At 31.8% G+C, this 22,599-nt stretch overlaps 1 protein-coding gene across 3 annotated transcripts in view; it reads left to right on the forward strand.

Moving 5' to 3' along the window:
- LOC135133164 (short-chain dehydrogenase/reductase family 16C member 6) overlaps nt 1-17,962 on the forward strand; it is a 97,780-nt gene extending 79,818 nt beyond the window's left edge. For all 3 annotated transcript variants that reach the window (XM_064061457.1, XM_064061456.1, XM_064061455.1), the window contains 4 exons: nt 9,577-9,701; nt 9,858-9,968; nt 15,522-15,886; nt 17,682-17,962. In XM_064061457.1, the coding sequence (XP_063917527.1) occupies nt 9,577-9,701; nt 9,858-9,968; nt 15,522-15,886; nt 17,682-17,862 (782 nt within the window). In that variant the 3' untranslated portion in view covers nt 17,863-17,962. The remainder of the gene's footprint in view (nt 1-9,576; nt 9,702-9,857; nt 9,969-15,521; nt 15,887-17,681) is intronic.
- Nucleotides 17,963-22,599: the final 4,637 nt, after the last annotated feature.

Genomic DNA, 22,599 nt, shown 5'->3' on the forward strand with positions numbered 1-22,599 from the left:
CAAAATTTGTCTAATCATCCCCACCACTAATGCGATGACGTCACTTCAAAATTGTACATAGTAAATGGGTTTTCAATTGTATAAAATAACATAGTCCTACACATGTAGTTTACAACTCTGAATCGACTTTTCACCCGAAACGTCCAGATTTTTGGAAAAAAAATCAAAATTATAAAACAACATTTTGAAATTTAATTTTTAATCTGCTAACCAGAATGCTTTGAAATGTTGCAGATGTTTTAAGGCTATAAAGAGCATCATAAATCTTTAGTCAAAAAATATTTGCTTATCCCCTCCAAAAACTTGATGACGTCAGCTCAAAAGTTTGTGGAATAAATCATATCTAAAATGTACAAAATATGATGAGTCTGTACTTGTGATCTATCACTCCATTCATATTTTTTGGATTTGCATATACAGGGTGACTCAAAAAAATTAATGAATGCGTAAATATATTTTATTGATTTAATCAGGAACTACAAAACCGAATGCTCTGAAATCTTGCAGATGTTTTAAGGTCTTAAAGAGCATAATAAATGTTTAGTCAAAATATATTTGCTTATCCCCTCCAAAAACTTGATGACGTCAGCTCGAAAGTTTGCCGAATAAATCATATCTAAAATGTACAAAATATGATGAGCCTGTACTTGTCATTTATCACTCCATTCATATTTTTTGGATTTGCATATACAGAGTGACTCAAAAAAATTAATGAATGCGTAAATATATTTTATTGATTTAATCAGGAACTACAAAACGGAATGCTCTGACATCTTGCAGATGTTTTAAGGTTATAAAGAGCATAATAAATGTTTAGTCAAAATATATTTGCTTATCCCCTCCAAAAACTTGATGACGTCAGCTCGAAAATTTGCCGAATAAATCATATCTAAAATGTACAAAATATGATCAGTCTGTACTTGTGATCTATCACTCCATTCATATTTTTTGGATTTGCATATACAGGGTGATTCAAGAAAATAAATGAAAGCGTAAATTTATTTTACTGATTTACTCAGGAACTACAAAACCGAATGCTTCGAAATCTTGAAGATATTTTAAAATTATCATAAGCATGGTAAATTTTTGATCAAAATGTATTTGGTCGTCCCCCCTAAAAAATTTATGACGTCACCACAAAATTTTGCTGAATAAATCCTATCTAAAATGTACAAAATATGGTGAGTCTCTTCTTGTGATTTATCATTCCATTCAATTTTTTTCGATTTGCATATACAGGGTGACTCAAAAAAATTAATGAATGCGTAAATTTATTTTATTGATTTAATCAGGAACTACAAAACCGAATGCTTTGAAATCTTGCAGATGTTTTAAGGTTATAAAGAGCATAATAAATTTTTAGTCAAAATATATTTGGTTATCTTCTACAAAAAACTGATGACGTCAGCTCAAAAGTTTGCCGAATAAATCGTATCTAAAATGTACAAAATATGATGAGTCTGTACTTGTGATTTATCATTCCATTCATATTTTTGGATTTGCATATGCAGGGTGACTCAAAAAAATTAATGAAGGCGTGAATTTATTTTATTTTATCGATTTAATCAGGAATTACAAAACCGAATGCTTTGAAATCTTGGGAATATTTTAAAGTTATTATAAGCATGGTAAACTTTTGTTCAAAATGTATTTGTTCATCCCTCCTAAAAAAATTGATGACGTCACCCTTAAATTTTGCTGAATAAATCTTATCTAAAATGCAAAAAATATGATGAGTTTGTACTTGTGATTTATCATTCCATTCATATTTTTTAGATTTTCTTAAGAGGTGGTTCAAAAAAATTAATGAAGTCAATTTATTTTATTGATTAAATTAAAGGCAACACTTATTATTAGTATTACACCCCAACCAACCCAATTTGGTAGACACAAAATTTGTTAAAGGAAAAACTCGGTTGAAACATAAGGGTAGCACGCTTATTTACATCGACTTTAACATTACAGACCTGCATTTGTTTTATGCGCTCACTTGGTTCCGCGAATGTGAAATAGACATGTTTATAATCAACCAATTGTGAATTTTACCGTCAAGAATTAAAATAAAACCCAATGTTTTATATAATAAGCGGAAGTCGAAGCAATAAAACCGATGGTCGTTTTGTTTACAGTTTCTCTGTTTGACTCTCACGTATGCTGTTACGCCTGTCATCTTAAATTAAGAATGTTTATACATACACGATTTTTAGTTGCCTCTGATACGTATACGTGAGTAAATTGTTTCGTTATTTTATTGATTATTACAAATCAATATTCAAAACGACCCAATTCATTTTCCCGAAAATTTGAAAATATAATAATTTTATTCTTAGTATTACACTACATCTATCCCAACTGATATACGTGTCCTTGCAAAAATGTTGATGACGTCATCGCAATTTTTTTTTAAATTCCCACTACAAAAATGTAATGAGAAAAAAAACACAATAGGCATGCAGTCGTCAAGTTTCCGACAGCGAGGGAAGTACTGTCTAAACTCTTTAGACCAATTTTTCTTCCCCTGTGTACGTAAACAACAAGGATCAATTTAGTAAAACAAAAAAAAACATGTTTGGAAAAAATAGTATATTAACCACGGTTGCAAAGCCACTTCTAGACGTCGCGCTTCAGAGCCCTCGACGCTGCGCGTCTCGGGTTCTAATTTGAGCTCGGTCTAGAATGCTTGGCTTTGCAACCTTGGCTAATACTATACTATTTTGGTGTTACCTACTTGACTATATTGCTCCTTCGAGTACGAAATCTTCGTAGAGTCAGAAATGTTCTTTGTGTACCAGTTCATCTGAGTTTATTGTGCACACTGCTCAAGCATTGATCTATGTAGGTACTACAAATGACTGGCATTGTCTTGCTAACTTCTTGTAATTTTTAAAGATATAAAACAACAACAAAGAAGTTAACCCATGGTTGTCTTTCGCATTTAACGCAGCTGGAGTTTAAAAAAGTGAGAATACTAGTTTGGAGTTAGTTATGGTTTTTTGTTCATGCATGTGTACCGTTTAGAATTATCAAATTTCGATTTACTTGAGTTTCTTAGGGTTAGCCTGAAATATAGCATTTATTTGGAACGTGGAAAAGGATTAAATAATGTAAATAAACTTACGTTAGAACTATTGAAATGAATATTTTATAAATTTTATACCGAAAAAATTCTGGAAAGTTTTTCAAAACGGATTTTTTGAGAGTCATCGGGATAAGCCTCTTGCAGCTCACGGAAGCAATTAAGTAATAAGAATTTCTTTAACATCTGCTTTTAATAATTTTCTCTTTCTTCTGTCAGGCATCATTTTTTTTTTTTAAACCATTTTAAACTGACAACGTGCTAAATTGTTTTCAGTCGTATAAACATCAACATAAAAAATCCCCAACGAAGGATGCACACGCATCCAACATTATCCTCAATTTGACAGGATTATTGCAAAGTGAACCAAGTTTACGTGTTTCAGATTTAAACTGATCGATGTCCAGTGGTACACACTAAAAACAAAATAGCCAACCGAAGTGATGGTCTAGTTCAATTATTATTATAGAACTGTACGAACAGTATTATAACTGCAAGTAATACCATAGGTTTTTAATTATTTCTGACAAGTCTTTACATGTACAGAGATAATATATGCTTTACCATCTATAAACAAATGAAGTATAATGTATTATAGTTGTAAAGACTTGATTGACAATGAAAATGATTAACTTAATGAAAAATAGCTCTGCTAATGGATTCTTGGTAGCGATGTAGTATGTAACTAAACTGACTCAGTTCCTTTACTTAGAAAAAATATAACATCCGACGTTTCAACTATTTAACTTGATAAATGTTGGTTTTTACAAATATATGGATGTTTGCCGACTGACGATAAGATAAAAAACACTCTACAATTTAATACCAATGGTTGCAGTTGAGTTCTCGATGTTAAACTTGACTGCAATTTAAGCTTTTTATTACAATGGCATTTTTGAGTGGAGCATTGCAGCGTTAATTTTTCAGTTTCTTTTACTGATTTATTTTAAAATCTGATGCACCACATTGCAAGTGTTATCAAATGCACGAATAAAAATATATTGACTTGGAATCTGTTACATATTGGAGATTTTAAACTTTGAAGATATAGACAGAATTCCCTCGCCCCTGAAGTACATTAAAACATATCCAGCTTTTTAGAAAAATTATAAAATTTGATCCATCCATTTGAAATGTAGTACTCTTCAAAAAATGTCCGTGACTTATTTTAATGTGAATTTTATAACTGTGGTCGGCACAATTAGACCTAATATTAGTGTGATTTTGAGCATATTCTTGATTTTATTTGAGCAGAACAGGTGTTTTTTTCTAATTTTATAAGCTACGGAAACTAATAGCACATCACAGATATTGCAAAAAAAAGGGGGCTCAGGTTCCAACTAATTGACAAGATTTCAAAGTATTCAGTTTTGCAATTCTTGATTTCTTCAATAAAATAAATTGACTCAGTCTTTTTTTTTTTGAGTCACCTTGTATGTATAAACAAATCCAAAAAATATAAATGGAATGGTAAATCACAAGTATAGACTCATCATATTCTGAACATTTTAGATAGGGTATTTATAAAATTAAAACTAATTCAGAGTAAAAATTTGGTCAACACGTAAATTTCCTTGTCGTTTGAGCCTACCTACAAATTCTGCCCGTGGACGATTTGGACCGCCTCCTTCAGTGACGACGGGCAAAAATGATCCTCCCATAGGCTCAAAACATTTGCGTGCGATTGTACAAGCTGTCAATCATTCCTATTGGTCCACCTACAGCTTAGGGTTGGAAAACCCTACAAGTCCAGTCAGTTTTCCAGGTAGTTTTGCTCTCTTATTTTGGAAGCAAGTATACCTAATATTTTAATTTTTTGCCTATAGAGTCCATTATTGTACTTTCCATTTTCATTGTTTCTGGTATAACGTATGTATCAAAAAAAAAAAAATGAGAAAAAGTTTAAATTAATAATGAGAGGCCTCAACCTAATTTTATTTAAATTTCATATAGAACGCAGAAAAATGCCGATTTCTTAATTAATTATTATTAATAAGATAAAAGGTCGTTATCTTCAGTACGACGTAAAATTGTCTTCATAGGTCTTAACAACCTTTGGATTTCTTTAATTTTCTGGTAAATATTTCTTCTGAATTGACTTCCCAGCCAGTGTTAACTTTTCTACTCAATACGGCCTAAAGTTTTTCGATTGGTCGTTCTTTGGGCACAGTGGAGGGATTATGTTATTTTGGTACAAAATTTAAATTACCTCTTTCAGACCACAATCCCTGGCATAATGCAACTTGCTAAATCTAGCCAAAATATTACACCGTCGTTGTTATGATGTTCCCTTATAAAATTAACTAATAATTTTGGTAGGCATCGTTCAGTAAACACGCTGCATTGCCCAATTCATCTCTAAGACGGCCAATGAATGGTGCTGAAACGCCAGCCGGAGATATAGTACATCAAATCGAAATTTTATCTTCAAACTTTGGCTTCGTTTTAAATTTTACATTGTTTGGAGTTTCTTCGATATTGTTTGTATTGTTACATCGAACGGGTGATTAAAATCGGCGTGGGTTAAACTCAACAATTTATTTCTTGGCTGTGTTTTCTCGACACTCGTTGGACTCGGCTTGTTAACTGAATTCAACTTTCTTTGCCTGGACTACACTAACTGCTGCCGATGGTGGTTCTCATTTAAACAGCATGCGGTCCTTCTACGTCACCGCTTCTAGACTTATCGGGAGCACCCATTCGTCGTTACCTTTCATCTCTGAATTGGCAAACGTAAAATATTTTTCATTGTCCAGCACAACAACACGATGTTCGACGTTTAAATCTTTTGCGGTGTTTGAAGTCATTCTGGATATTTCTCTAGAAACTGTCATATGGGAAACTCTGAAAAATCTTCTTGTTGGTGTTTCAATCTTGTCTTTTAGCATTTTTTTTAATTTTTTTAGACTTCTTTCATTGAAAATTCGTGGCAGACCACGTTTTGGCAAATTAATACAACGTATTCCTTTCCCGCAGTCTTTAGTTGTTTTGTAATGGCGAAATATTTTTGGTCCTCAATATATTCATGGTTTCATTTTTAGGTATTCAATTTTGTACGACATTGTTTAAATTTAAATTTTTTGTCATATACACTCTTTCTAATGTTTTTAAGTAAAAGTTAAACCAGAGCATCTTCTCACTTATATCATTTCGGTTGAGAGAAGTTTGTTTATATATAAGATATACGTTATGTCTTGCTGGTTTTTCGGAAAAACTACTTGATTATCTGCAAAAAGGATTGTGTATATGAGGTGTCATCTACCCATATTCCCATGGGGTTGTATTTCCTTATTCACTGTTTCAAAGCGTTGGCGAGATAAATTAATTAAACAGGCTTGGGAAAGGGAAGGAGTCCTGTTTAATACTTTCTGTTTGAAAAGGTCTCCGAAATTTGATTTCCTAGTTTAATGACCGCTTGGTTGTCTCTATCTAATGTTTTTTTTATTTTTATTTATTTAAATGTAAAACAAAAAGTAATGAAAACCAGACAATGTAAAGTAAACGAACGAATAAAGGACCTCATAAACTTTGTTTTTCCATATATATATGGAAAGAGGTTTTCTACCGATTCGTTTTTAATTACATACTTATAAATGATAAATATACATATATAAACATCTTGATACCACTTATGGCATGGAAAATTTCTAAACTTCCAGCAACAAAATTCAGCACCTCAAAAGGATGCATTTAAAGACCCAATTAGAATGTTTTACATTATGATACATTGTTAAAACCAGTGTTATGTTTTTGTGTATGTTTTAAAGGAATCTAGCAAAGATTTGTTTGTATTTTTATTTTTCACTCGTATATAATGTTTGTTTTATATCCATGATTTGATAAACGTAAAGCGGCATTTTATATCCGGGGCACAATGAGCGGGCATAAAGAGTTATTACGCCCTCTCATTATGCCCTATTTTGCTAAACCGAATTAAACAAAAATTTAAAAAATTTATTGTTTATTTTTAACTACTTATTTATTTTTTGACAATTTATTTAATAACGAAGATACAAATTACAATTTACAAACTTGCTATTCATACCAAACTATTCAGGTAAACTTAAACTTTTCGGAGGTGCCTCTATTGGAATTATTTCTGCCACTGCTTCCATTCTGCTAGCACCGAATAACGTATTATATAAAAATCTTGAATTGTGTTCACTCATCCTCCAACTACCTTTACAGCATAAAACATTCGTATTTAAATTAATTACAATCATCAAAAAATAACTTAGTTTACCTTCTGAAGTAAATATCTGTTGTCGGAAGCATCTTTTAGAAATTGCATGAATTGTTCGCCAGCCAAAACTCGGGTTTTTTTTGCCACATAACCTTTCGGGTTTTTTATAGAAATATGTCAAACGATGATAATTAGAAATGTCTATGTTGTCGTTTACTCTTAAAGTTGTCTTGACCATCGAGTATTTTCACCATAAGGAACTGGGTGAATATTTTTCTGGCTAAAAATGAAGAACACAGTTAAATAATTATTTTATAAACAGAATAACTCACCAATTCTTGGAAGTAAGCCACTTCTTAATCTTCCAGTTAAGGAAAATTTTGTATTCTTTTTCATATATGTATCCTGATGTTCCAGGTAACACATTTTCATTGGCTTTTTGCGCTTTCTTCACAATGTTTTCTGGAATTTCACAATTTTCCTCATTCATTTCCGCGGTCGAAAATATACGTGTTGACACCGTGAATAGACGCCGTGTTTGCAATAAACATAGAATCTCCTTGACAACAAAATCAACGCCACGTAATTTTTTTTTTTTACGAATTAATTATATAAATTAGTCTTTTTTTTAGATTTTCTCGTGAAAAATATAAGTTTGTATGCACCACGGGCACAACTTGATGTTTATAAATCTCGGGCAACTTACAAAATCTCGGGCCAGAGGCCCTCGATTTTGTAAACGTTGCCCTCGAATATAAACATCTTCTTTGTGCCCTTGGTACATAAATAACTATTATAGCGCAGGGCGTTCATAACCAAATACTTCAAATTTATATAAAAGATATATTTTTATGCCGTTGTCAACTAATTTTGTCATTCCTCCCTCCACTTTTAGACATTTTTTTTTGTCTTGTTTTCCTGTACCACTTTTTTCATTACTGCATGTGATTTTTTACATATAAAGACTGCTACTATTACAATAATATACGAAGTATAACTAAGATACATATATAAACGAATATAGTTTTGTTTTTAACATGAATCCACCTATTGATAGGTTATGCTATATCCTTTTTTATTAATAGACACTTTTAGAGTTTGTGAGGGGGTTTTAGGCTCATCTGTATTAGTTTCTTTAATTCGTACTCATGGTAATGATTATTTTCAAATTTTTATTTAATAATTTAATAATTATGATAAAATTTTTATTTTCTTTAGTTTTTATGATTCCTTTATCTTTTTTTTTATTTTTGGTTAAATCAGGTGGTTTGGTTTATTGTTAGTTTATTTTTCTTGTTTGGATTTGTTTCTGTTGGCTTATTTTCTAGAGTTTCTTTAAAGAATTAAGAAAAAACAGATTATTATGTTTCTAATACTGATATTGATTTAAAAAATATTGCGTAATAGGGAATTTTTGTTTGAATCATGAAAGTTTTAATATACATGGCAGATTATTAATTACTGATTTAATTAAAACTGTAATTAATTCGACAATAATTGCTGCCTAATACGTTCGTCTAATATGTATGTAATAGAGGTTTAATGGAAACGCCACTAAGTTGTACTTACTAATAATAAATATATAGGTTTAAAATATATTAACAATTTTCAAAAAACCAATTATCGTTTTTAAATTGTTTAAAAATATATTCCTCAATTTTTGAGCAAAATTTATACGCCTTTAGAACACATCTTAAAAAAAATTTATTCGGATAACATATTCATGAAAAGAATAATCGCAACTGAACATAAGCTGGGATGTTTTTAATCTACGTCAGAAATCTTGTTTACTTAATAAATAATTTACACTAAATTTAAAGTGTCTTTACAGGAAGGGGTATAGTTCTATAGCAAAGATTGTTTTGAAATTAGTAATAAATATCAACATAATTCATTCAAAATAATAAATGTTAAAATAGTAATATCAAATAGTAAAAAAATATTAGTGTAAATTTTTAACGTTACGTAAGGGAAGCCATTAACTCTTGTTTCACCTATACTCATTTACATGTTTTTAATTTTGTTTATTTATAAATCTATAATAATATAATATTAAAAAAGTATATAATATAATATGAAAAACGTGCTGACAAAGCATACAAAACAAATACATTTTCAGTTCTTCGGTAAGCACCGACTACCAGTCTATTTGTCTACCGTAAATAAATTAAGTACTTAAACAATACGAATTTCTGGTTTAATACTCGCTAGTACGTAAATATTTGCAAATATTCACCTCTTTTAACCATGAAATTAATCTTGCAATGAAAATTGTAGGTCATCATATTGTATTTACCTACCTGTTTGTCTCTTTCAGCCGTCGAAGAAACGGTGGAAATGGTAAAGGGCATCGGAGGAAAGGCTTATGGTTTCAAATGTGACCTCGCTAACAAAGACGACGTGTATAAAATCGCAAATGTAACTCGACAAGAGGTCGGTGAGGTAAGTACTTATTTATGTGCGAAATAGGAAATAGTGTCAAAGACAAATTTACATTGTAACATCGAGTCAATAATTGTATTTTTCCTTGTTAACGAGGTTAAATAAATCATCAATAATTACTGATGAATAATAAGTAACACATTGAAAAATTTACAGGTGACTATTCTAATAAACAATGCAGGAGTGGTTTCTGGAAATTTGCTTTTGGATACACCGGATCACCTGATTAAGCGTACATTTGATGTCAATATATTGGCACATTTTTGGGTAAGTGTTTGCTGAGTCTACTTGGTTTTAATAGAATTATGCTTGTTAATAAAAAGTCTATTGTAAAATTTGTACAATTATAGAAACTAATCATAATTTAACTATTCCAATTTGCTGAAAACAAAGTCTTTTCATCCACTGTTTTATTTTAATTACGGGAGGGGCGTTTAGGAAATTGAGGCTCATACGGCTTCGTAGCTGTAAATTGTAAGTGTCACAACATACTGTTCCACAAGTCAGTTTTTTATTTGTGGACAATTTCCTTTATCTAACCTGAACTGATTTTCCATGATAGTAGCAAGCCAAAGTGATTCTCTAATAAATATTGAGCATCTTTGTTTAAACGAAACAATCTTAATAACGAGAAATTGGGAATTTCAGACGGATTTGCAGCAACTCGTAAATGTCGGTGAGCAAGACAAAACTGACATCTACAATTTTTTCCCAGTTTATTAAACACAGCAAAGTAAAAATACATGATTGGTTGTGGTACCTTTGCCATCTTTCTTTGTTTCGAATTAGCAAACAACCTGTCACTGCAATGTTTTTTGGACATTAAAATGAGAGTCAAGGCATTCCTTTAAGTTATAACTTTAACAGTAGATTTCAACAAGAGTTTTTATAAAATTTGACGCGATTTGCATCTGCAGAATACATGGGAATTCGGTAGAAAGACAGACAAGGAGTGGAACCAGAAAAATGACCCGGAAGAAGAGATAAGCTTTAATCAGTCAGAGCCACTGTAAATTTGGAAGTTCATTAAAAAAACTTGGACAGAAATTTAAAATCGACAAAAAGTATTGTTACGATGATCGGTAATTAAAAGCGGCGTGGGTAAAACTCAACAATGTATTTCACAATAATACAAAACTATACGACTAACTCTACAGGGATTATGTATAGAATAATTCCGATTCAAGTTAACTCGTTCCGTTAGTAATCCACTGTAATGGATTTGACTAGACAATAATTCTCTGACTGACTGGACTAGACTAAACTGCCTCTGACAGTGGTCCCTTTTTAAACAGGCGTACATTTCTTCTGGAAAGATCGCGAACGCCGCTTTCGAGGGTGTTCTGGAATCCACCATTGAGACTTCCCGCGACTCCGGTGGACCCCTTCCAGGCTTTTCTTTATTCGAGTGGCGCCGTTACCGATGATGAGTTACTGCGCCATACATACTAGAAAACCCATAGGCGTCGTAGCGAGGCGACGTCTGCGTTTACGCCGTAACGGTATGCTAGTAACATATTAATGGAGAATAAATTCATACTTTCAAAGTAAAAATCGGCTTTCATATATCCAGAAAGACAAAAATTGGAACAAACAAAAGCAAAAATGAAATATCTCTTAATCATTACGCAGCCAACGTAATTGCATTGCATATAATGAATTCAGTTTATTTCTAAGCAGAAAAATGTTCCGAACGTTCCTCAACTGCAACCAATTGAACGCTTTTGGGGAAATCCAAAGAGGAATTTATATGAAATTTGGTGTGAAGCTTCCAGAAATGTACACTTCAGCGGTGTATATTGCTGAAAATCTGGCAGACAATAATGTCGGCCTTCACAAATTTAACGCGCCGTGTTAAAAGAAAAATTCTGAGAGATACATTGAACAATAAAGTTAAGTTAGTTTGACTCTTATGCATTTTTTCCCACACTCCAATTTAGGGTAATATGTCTGAAAATAATTTTAAAGCACGTTTGAATGAAACTGATCGTATAATGGTTCTGCATTAATGTACAAACACGATTTAATACTTTGATGAATATTCGTAACTTCATTAATTACTGTTTTAGTAGTTAAAATTAACTAACTATTTAAACTGCGTATTTAGCGTGCAAACGTAAAAGCCCACTAGATTTATTAAAATTAAAACTAGTATAGTGAAATTGACAAAAAATTGAGGATAATAAATATAATTCACCACTTAGTTCAGCACTTTACAGTTTAGATTTTTTTATTTCAAAAAATAATTTGAATAAATTTTACTTACTTACAGGTTTGCTACCATTACCTATTTACAAATTTTACACCTTTTCATACATAAAAATAACAAATCAAAATTTTGATAATATTCGAACAAATGCAATACTGCCCAAGTGCCCACAATGTTTTTATTTGCTTCGGTACGCAAAACACTAGATACAATAATTTAAAATCTTCAATAATAATGGTTATATCACGAAAATTACAAGAAAAACGAAACATTAAAAATTTACAATGATTTAAAATTAAGCCTAACGAAACTCGCCGAATCATTTTTCGTGATTATTTCTTTCTTTTTTTAATAAGTTATGGTCTAGTTAACAATATCTAAAACTAAAATTTCATATATTTGATTTATTTGATTAAATAAAAATAATAATACTAGGTTGTTTTTCAAATAAACTTGTGAATTTATTTTGATACTTCCATATAATTTTTATTTATTATGTTGGGAGCAGTCGCTCATCAACCACATAACGTGTAGGTATTCAAACTTCAAAGAAGACCGATTCGTATAATTACAAGGTCAAATTTTATAGATGATGATTCTTGTAGTTAGCTAGTGTTATTAATTGTGTTTGCTTCAATTATGTCCAGTTACGGTCCAAATTCTAATTCCCGTTAAAAACATTATTTAATTTATTTAATTTACATAATAGGTTTCGGCAGTTACTAAGATTTAAGTTTAGAGTAGATATCCGGAATCCAATTTTTGTTTTGTTTTTTACTGTATGTCGTACACAAACTACTTACTTTCGTTTTTAAAAAGAATATAAAATAATTTATAATTAAACATTCCTGATGCTCATTTCATTAATTTTTTTATTTATATGTTTTAAATTTCCTGGCGTGATCACCGATTATTATTTATCCACATACTACTTGAAAAGTTAGCTTCACTACTCTGACGTAGTTGTGCTAACTTACCCCGATCAACATGAACAGATTGTTCGAGAAATTTATTTACAAACAATATGATATATTGTTAACAGAATAACTTTTTTAATTTTGTCTACTTCAACTACATTGGAAGTAACTGAAGGGAGAATTGAAAGCACTACCTTCATTTCCATCGGAAACTCCAGGTATTTAAAAATTTTGTTTTGATAAGTTTGTTTCAATTGACTTGTGTTAGGAATAGCAGTGTCGATGAGAATGGCTTCCTTGATGTGTTTCTTTATAAGTGTGATATTTGGTCTTGTGGCGACACAATAATAAGTCGTAGTAAGCGCAGAAAGATAAGCCGCTCCGTGATCTAGTGGTAAGGGCACCTGCCCGGCAAGCGAGTAACGTGTGGTTCAATTCCCACCGGGGCAGCAACATTTTTCTTCGCTTACCTACAGTCTGTTAACTATAAAAATGTTGTGTGGATTTCATTATAATTTGTAATCTAGTTTCAAGGAATAGTATAATAGGATAGGTTACCATATTTTAGATAAAATTCTAAATTGTAGTTAATTTTCTACGTTATGCTGAGCTTTGTATTCATTTCATAACAAAATCGAAACCAATAATTTGTGTTACTCTTGGATCATTGTTTGCAGCAATTTTTTGTGTGGATTACTTGTTGAATCGTAAACAAGAAACCTGCCGTCTCGACGTTCATCGGTTTTCTTCAACTAAATCAATAACATTTTGTTGTCAACGTGCGTTCGTTTTTATTTCAACCCAATAAGTAAGGCGTGTCCATGAATAACTCTAGGACCAAGGGCGGTTTTTATAGTAATAAGGAGACAACATTTTTAATAAAAGACATTTCAGAACTGCTCTTGGTACCTGAATCAGTTGTGTCCACGTTGTATCATATGGTTGAGAAAAAAAGTGGTTTAGTAACCAAGGAAATTTAATGTTAAAAAAAATACTAACCAACCCGTTCCTTGCCCCGTTTGATGGTCAAATAACTGTCAAAGAAAAGGTCAAGTGGTTGCAATGCCACGTCATTATTTTAAAAATAAGTTTCATGACCTACTAAACGACTTCTTTTTCGAGCATGTGGCATTGTCCGATCTTTGTGACGTGTGCATTTCCGGTACTATACAGCTTCAAAGGGGTGTGAATCAAATGCTCGTATTAGGGTTATGATTATTATAAATTATTATTATTATTATTAGATCTGATTTAATGGTTTATACATCCGTGTCTTCAAAAACGCCATTGAAAATCAGCGAATCTTCTATACTTCAAAAATTTTGAAGAATTGAATCAAAATTTTTTTATAATGGATGTACTATAAATTTCTGTTTCATTTTCTTGCTTGTTCGCAAACGACGGACGGAATCTATGACTAATTTTTCTTTATAACTGAATAATCCTCTAATGCATGCCTTTCGTTCCTTCGTTAAAACTTTGTTAATACATTTTTTGTGTTATGCATATCAATGTCTTATACGTAAACATTAGTAAACATGTAATACTTAGATCTGTATTTTGATTTTGATTTGTTGTTTCGTTATTATAAGGGTTTTGGAAGAAACTGATTTCAGTGTAGCAAATGAATGTGTACTTTGATGAGCTTTAAAATTGAAAGATGAGGTAGGTAACCGACATTGAAATATTCTTTGATTATATTTGCGATAAATAAAAGGAGTAATAAATGAAAATATTATATTAATAAAAATTTAAAGTACTTCAAATAATAATAATAGTGTAATGTATATTTATTTGCATTATCAGTAAAAAATGTCTTTTGAATATAATAATTGTTAAAATTATTTAATTGTAGCCCGTGCGATGTTACAGACGTAACGACAACTTCAGTTTTTTTAACGTGCATGTATTTTTTAGCAGATGTAGTTAAAAGTAGGATGAAATGATTTAATGTTTAACCAGGCAATTTTTTTTGGACCAATTAGTTTGATTTTAGATCTTGTGAAAGAATTGCTCAAATTGTCTCTGGTGAGAACTCTGATATGATTATTATTTTTGTCGATATTAGAACACATTTAGCATTCGACAAATTGCCGACAAAATATCTAAAAAAAAGAAAAAATAAATTACAAATATTACGATGATTGCTACACATTCACAGTGCTAAATATAAAATCTCCATTATGGAATTTTTTTGCATCGTCCTACGTCACCTGAAATAATTACCGGACTATGATAAAGGTGTAATTCTTACATGATAATTACTTCTAGATATAATTATGGTACTGCCAGACAAGGCAGTTACGTGTTATTTTGTGCTAGTAGATTTACGTTCACTGTTTAACCTTCTATTTCCCATTTAACTTCTTTACATGTTTGCCCCGAACTACTAACCACGCGATAAACAGAAAATTATCTTCTGTAATAGTTAGTAACGAAGAACTACTTCAGTTAGAGTATAGATTTTTATACGCTTAGGGTTGATTTACGCATACCTACATGACGAAACACAAACAGGATTCTCTTTTTACGATATTTATCACCTTGAAATATGATTTTTAGTCAGGTGTATTACTAGGTATTCGTTTTAATTGTGACCTTTTTATTATTTATTTATATACTGAAAGTAAATCAACAAAACAGGCAACAATGGACAGTTTATTTTTAACACAAATGTGTCTACCTTTTTTTCAGACCGTGAAAGCTTTCCTACCTTATATGATTGAAAAGAATCGTGGACATATTGTCACCATAGCGTCAATGGCTGGCTTTGTTGGTATTAACAAACTAGTGGATTATTGTTCATCCAAATATGCAGCAGTAGGATTTGATGAAGCCCTCAGAGTTGAACTCGAAGCCCAGGGAATCGATGGAGTTAAAACAACAGTCATTTGTCCGTATTTTATTCAATCGACAGGAATGTTCGATAACGTAAATTCAAGATTCTTGCCAACCCTCAAATCAAACGATGTAGCCGATCGGATAGTGAATGCAGTGAGAAAAGAAGAAGTCGTTGTGATGATGCCCAAGATATTTAGGGCTGCACTTATATGCAAGTTGTAAGTCTGTTATACTAACGTTAGATTTTATAAATTAAAAAAATGAAAGTGCATTGTGGTGTTCCCGTAATTACAAAAGTAGATTATTGCATAATAATATGAAGCAATGTTGAGGTGATTATTTGAAACAAGAGAGGTTTCGTCTAACGTAATGTAATGTTTGAAGTTACTCACGTGCTAGCAAAAAGTCATTAAGTGTTTACATGTAAAGTGGTTAAGAAGCCACTTTACATGCGGAACCCATTAAGCAGAAAATGAATTACACTTGTGTACTTTTGTGCAGCAAGTAAATCTTGAATAATTTATGTGTTTAAATACCGCTTTCAATTATTAATAAATCTCAATCATCTCCCATTTTCGCTTTTCGCGATGCGCGATTTCAAAATACTCAAACATGTTATTCATTCGAAGAGTGTTGACACAACTATGCTGTGAGGTAGGGAAAGTGGGTCTCTCTAACGCACAACTCTGTTCTATAAAATTTACATTTAGTTTTGTTGTTATTTTGCCGTAAATTTTCGGTGATGTAACCAAAAAATTCAACGGTGCATTAAAAAAAAACTGAATTTTAGAAAGTTTGGACATGCGTAGGAAATATTTAATTGATTATTGTTATTATTAACTGTTGCACATCCACTGTTTTTTCGATAAAATAACAAATCTCTGAATTCATTCATTCCGAAGACCTTGTGTTTCGTGTTTTCCTTCATAAATTTAGAGAACCTTATTTTAGCATACGATTGCGATACGGATCGCAAATTATTGTTTTACCATGGCCGACTAGTATAAAGATTATGGCCTGTCCAAGAGGTACCATACGTGTTGCCATCTATTAATAATTACACTTAATAATTTAGCAAAATTTTAATTTGATTTGACATTATGAGATTTCAAAACGTGTAATGGTCGTTTGTTTCGGTATGAATGCCTTTGTGCCTTTCAAAAAGTGTTAATAATTCTTTTATCGTTTTTGAATTATTAATAGATGGCAGCACGTATGGTACCTTTGAACAGGCCATAATCTTTATACTAGTCGGCCATGGTTTTACTAGCCAAACTGTCAGGTTAGTTGCTAAGCATAGTTGTTGATCTCCAAACCACAACTGTGGGAATGCCTTTTTTTTAGGTTTCTGTCTTCCTTTTTGTTACACACTTATTAGACAAATAATTTCAAAACTAAACACTAAACTGAGTTTTTTTTTGATGAGTTTATTGTCATCTTTTTTTTTAGCATTTGGGTGAAGTTTTTCATCACCTATCTTTAAAAATTAAAATCTCAATTATTTATGGAAAATTCGGAGATTACTACTCTTGCGTTGTACAGAGAAAGTTGTTACCATATTATATTAAGTACGTTAATAATGCAGATACTTACTACATATATTTTAAAAATGTATGTATGTATGGGAAGAAGCAGAGACCTGCTGACAAAGTTTTCAGTATTATCAGCATAATTATGTGTCTTTGGTCGACTAAAACCAGAACAAATTTGCAAATATTGTTTTATTTTACCTAATTAAACAGTGTTCTTATTTATTATTATTATTAACTACATCCTAACGGATAAATCCAATTATTATTAGAGTAATAAAGTTCTCAAATTTACAAAATGAAAATTAAAATAATAAACCTTTTATATTTCCGGTATTTCAGTTGGGTAAATCAAAAGAGCGGCTGTAGTTGTAATATTGGTACATTCTATAGTTTATAGTTTATAATGATAGTAATCAGTAATCACTAATCACCTTATCGACTTTATTGCAACTTTGTACCGACTTATTTTTTTCTTTTTCAGCATGTTTCCTTGGGCTTGCGTTTCAATGTTTTTAAGAGGACTAGTGCCGGATGCAGCTCCGCCTCATCAGTCTCATGTCCAAAATAGTGAAAAAAGTGATTTTAATACCAAATCGAACTTAATTAAGAATTCTGTAGTTTCTTTAGACAATCGTGATGGAATTAGCGGAAAAAATCTTTAGTGATTTTTTTTATAATTAGATAATATTTTAGATGTTTTTATGTGTTGAGAGGTTACAGTTTTATTTATGAAAATAAAATTTTCGCTTATATATATAGCAACTTTGTAGATGTTCTTTTTTATACAGTAAACGGCCTTGGATCTTTTAATAGGTCGATAGAAAGAGCCACTGACTTAGCCCCAGAGATAAAAAATTCCATGCTCTTTTTACATAGATAAACTGGTTTTGATTTTGCAGTATTACAATTTTGGAATTTTATGATCTTATTATGAAATTCATTGTTGGTCGTTTCACTTTTTGGTCATCTTGATCTTGGTTTTCTATGTTTTTTTTTTCTATTATTTTTTATTTTATTACCTTTTGAAGGAACGTTCCAGTTTTTTGTTAACTTTTGTTGGATTGTTTCATGATACATACTTTGGTGTGGGGGTGATAATGATCACTGGGCGGAAAAATATCTTACGGATGCAATTCCCCAGTTGAAGCAAGGTGTGTTTTACGGCGAGTAGCGGGGACGCTTTGATCTGGTCCACAAGGTCGTAGCCAGTGCGTCGCTTGGAGTGTTTACAGCTTGTTAAAAAACTACTTCTATATTACTATATTACTTCAAATAAAAATACTCGATGCCCTTTTTAATTTTTCAAACACATGACCACAGATTTGTGATCTTGAAATGTTATATTATGTTGATATAGTCCAAAAGAAAAATATATTTGTAATCAAACTATCGCCGCGACAGCACTGGATCGAGCGTATGAAACACAATTCCGCGCGTTGATAATGATAGGTAATCTGCCCGATTAGCGTTTATTTACAATATGTACATTAGTGAACGACTAACAACACAATGTTCTTCCTTGGCGCGCGGGAACCGACTGCCGTCTTTTCTTCCCTCCAAGGGCCTTGTTGCGTGTTGTCACTTCCCGTGAATTTGAAAGTTTACCGCCACACATTCCTTTTTCGGAATTGTACGATAAGGCTGCACCGTAACACCTGGTCGTATAGCCACCCTTTAAAGAAACATTCACCCTTTTGCCGCCAACAAACTTACTGATTACAGAATTATAACACTCCAATAAGTTGTTGGTAACATTGTGTAATAAACTCCACGCATTATCTGCCACTCTTTTATTTCGAAACAAAATTTCATCAAAAAATCCATTATCCATCCACAGTGGGATAAGGTTTTGTTCTCCAGCCTCCACTTTTTTTTGTACAGATTCTTCAGTACAAAAAGAATGTTCACTAATATTACAAAAAGTGTGATCTCCAAAGGTATGTTTGGGACCATTTTCGATTTCTTGTTGTAACATTAGTACTCTCTCTTCGAATAAATGATTTTTATTTTTTGTCCAAAATGAAATAGATGAGTTCACTGCCATGCGCAACTTTTCTATTTTCGCGCTTAGAATGTCTCGTTGCTTTTTCATATATTTGGTATTATTTTTTAGTTCCGTTAATTTAGATACGTAATTGCGAATAATATAATTTTTACTTTCAATTTTTTGAATATGAAATTGTGGGCCATACGGAGATGATGACAGTAATTTATGGTAAACACTAATGTTTCCGTCGGCTATTATTTTGCCATAAATTAGGCCATACAAAGCAACTGATTTCCTAAACCCTTCTAAAATAACGTCTGCTTCCATAGCGGTAGAAGTGCCTTTATAATTTTTAGGTAGGACCTCTTACTCCACGCACCGTCTGCTGTTATAGCAATAATCGGTATTCCATTTTCATTGACATCACCACATTCTACTGCTAATCGAGCTTCTTCTCTTGCAGCTTCTACCATTGTTCCCCAAGAGCTTTCCTCTATACTTTGGGATACTGTTTGATGATGTTTCTGGAAAGTATCAGGAGCCATAAATGGTACATCCACAGAAGAGAAAAGTTCATTTGTTTGTGTGTAACCATTGCCAGTAGAAACGCAGCCAGAAACCGCAAGCACATTTAATTCATTTTTTTTCCGGTTCAGTATAAATTTTTTCAGTTATTCCGCAAACTTCACATTTAAAAAAAAAATACGCTTCCTAGTCCTATTCGTTGTTCAGAAGATATTTGCATAAGGTTTTTTATTTGCTCAAATAAATATGAAATTGAAACAATTCTTCTACCAGTGGCAATAAAAAGTGTATCTTTTACATTAGGTATTACTACATGAAGTGCGCTTCTGTTCTGTTTCTACATCTACATCTGCCTCGTTATTCCAAACATCAACTTCTTTGTTAGGGGGTGTATCAAACAAATTGTGACTTTTATTTTCAGATTGTTCTTCTGTTGCACTCGACGATTGAGGTAAAATTTCTTTGAATTCTTGGAGAGATGCGGTCTTCATTTTAACCAATATAAATAAAACAATACGTATAAGAATAAGTGTAATTACCTTAGTTATTCATACAATGCATTTTTTTAATTCTAACCTTAGGGATTTACGAGATAAAAACTTTGAGTTGTGTTAATAAGTTTCCTACCAGAAATTTTCACGTGAAAATTGGCAGAATATAAAATAAAAGAAAAAAAGGCACTATATAATAAAAACATAATTTATTTTCACTCAGGCAAAAATTAAGTCAAGTTGCATATTTTAGCTTTAATTAAAGATTAAACTTACCTACTATTCTTTGAGATTACTCTTCGACTTTTTCTGCTTACACTAAGAGACTTCTTTTTTAAACTATGATTTTCCATAGTGAAACACAAATATACAAACAAAAACACAAACACAAAACACAAGGTAGTCTAACTTGAAAAGTTCAAACGAAACTAAGAAATTCTCTTCATTTGGAACAGTATTTATACCCTTCAGTAAACTAATCCGATAATGCTAATAGCAAATTCTTAGAAGAAACATTTAGTAGGTAACTCTTATCTTAGGGTTTTCAGTTTTCATAATCCGCACAATTATAATTTATATTCATCTAAGTTTAAAATTATTCATCAAAATTCAAAACCCTAATACCATTTCTTTCTGTATATTACCGATCGTATCAAATCCTTCTTATTTAAAGGGTAGTAATAAAACGCTCGGTATTTATTTGAGATTTGCTCAGAAAAAAAAAATTATGATCAGTATTTAACAGATTTTCACACAGTTTAAAAAAGAAATTGATTTATAAATAAATGTAATTTGCATAGTTATAAAATCAGTCACGATTAATTAAAACTGCACAGTATTTTCTAATTTATTGCACAATTTTCGGTACTCAGTTTAAAATAATAAACGCAGTCTTTTTTCATTTTGCAAAGTAGGTGGAGTAGGTTTCACCACTTCTTGATGTCGCTTGTATAAAATGTTTTGAACTTATTAAGTCCCTTACCCACATTTTTTCCATCTGAATCACAACGAAGGATGACATTTGAAAATAAGTTGGTATAACCAAAAAACTAGGGTAAGCCTAACCCAGTACCTACAGATTAGATATTACGCAGGTAAGTATTTGTGTTTAATAATTAGCATTATGAAAAAAAATTATTAAACTCCAGTCCAAATTTAAGATACTGTTATTTCATTACTAAATAAGTAGTATCTGTAAAATATACTGAGGATGTATTTATTTAATTAACATTTACAATTTTTATACTTAGCAAGTAGGGTTCTTACTAAGCATTCCTTATTTAACCGAACAGTTATTAATTTAACTAAGCAGCTATTATTTCACCAAACCACGGAGGTAGAAGAGACCGGAGGGAAGGTGTCGTGAATTTTGTGACACAGACTCAGGCACCGTTTATGACCCTACTTGAAATGCGCGCTGTGCTAAGCTCCACCCTCTAAATGTTTAGCAGTCGTAACCAGTGGCGCGGCAACATATTTTATGTTGAGTACCTTATATATAAGTCTCTAAATGTTATTATGATCAAAGTCTATTCAAATTAAAAACACCAACAACACGTCCAAAACTAAAACAGCACAACTAAACTCCAACTCAAGAACGAACAATTGCTTATAAACAGCACGTGTTACGTGATAGTACGCTACTGGAAATCCAAACCCTGTCAGCTGTTGAGTGTAGGGGCGCGTTTGCGTCGGGCTGGCAAATATTGGCGCATTATTCAAATAAGATCATAACCGGTGTCTGACCGGGTCTTGAACGATGCCAGAATCGTTACATTGCTAGCATACGGTACGCTCCCTCCGGTCTCTTCTACCTCCGTGCACCAAACATATATTATTTTTACTGAGAATTTACTTTTTAACTGAGCATTTATTATATAACTTAGCATTTATCATTTTTACCGAACAAAAATACAGAGCGTTTAAAAATAGAACTGTGCATTTAATTTGTTCCCTTATCTAAATAACAAGAAAACGGTATCAATAATACATTTAGGCAAATAAACTACGAGTTGGCTTGTTAAGCCTTGTTTGCTCTACAGTGTCCAAATTGTGTTTGAATAATATAATAATTATCTCGAATATTAAAATTAATATTTCAAAAGAATAGGGGAAATGATTATTCTGTGCTGAAAGTATGTTGTGGGCCGCCTGTCATAAATTATCATTATTCTTCATTATCGGCTTACGATGTTTTTATGACCCACGTCCGGTGGTCGTCTATCCCAGCGCGCCAGGTAGATTTAAAGAAGAATTGCTGGTTGCGTTTAAGGCAACAAATGGCGCCCAATTCAAACTTGTCTGTTCTCTAGCGTTCCCCCGTTCTCTAGCGTGATTTCGAAGAGAACGGGGGTTATTTAACATCGGTTTTGGAAATTATAGCTTTACTGAACTTA

This window comes from Zophobas morio, unplaced genomic scaffold, assembly GCF_036711695.1.
Source record: "Zophobas morio isolate AGI-343-1 ecotype UQ-CSIRO unplaced genomic scaffold, CSIRO_AGI_Zmor_V1 ptg000021l, whole genome shotgun sequence".
Classification (NCBI taxonomy): domain Eukaryota; kingdom Metazoa; phylum Arthropoda; class Insecta; order Coleoptera; family Tenebrionidae; genus Zophobas; species Zophobas morio.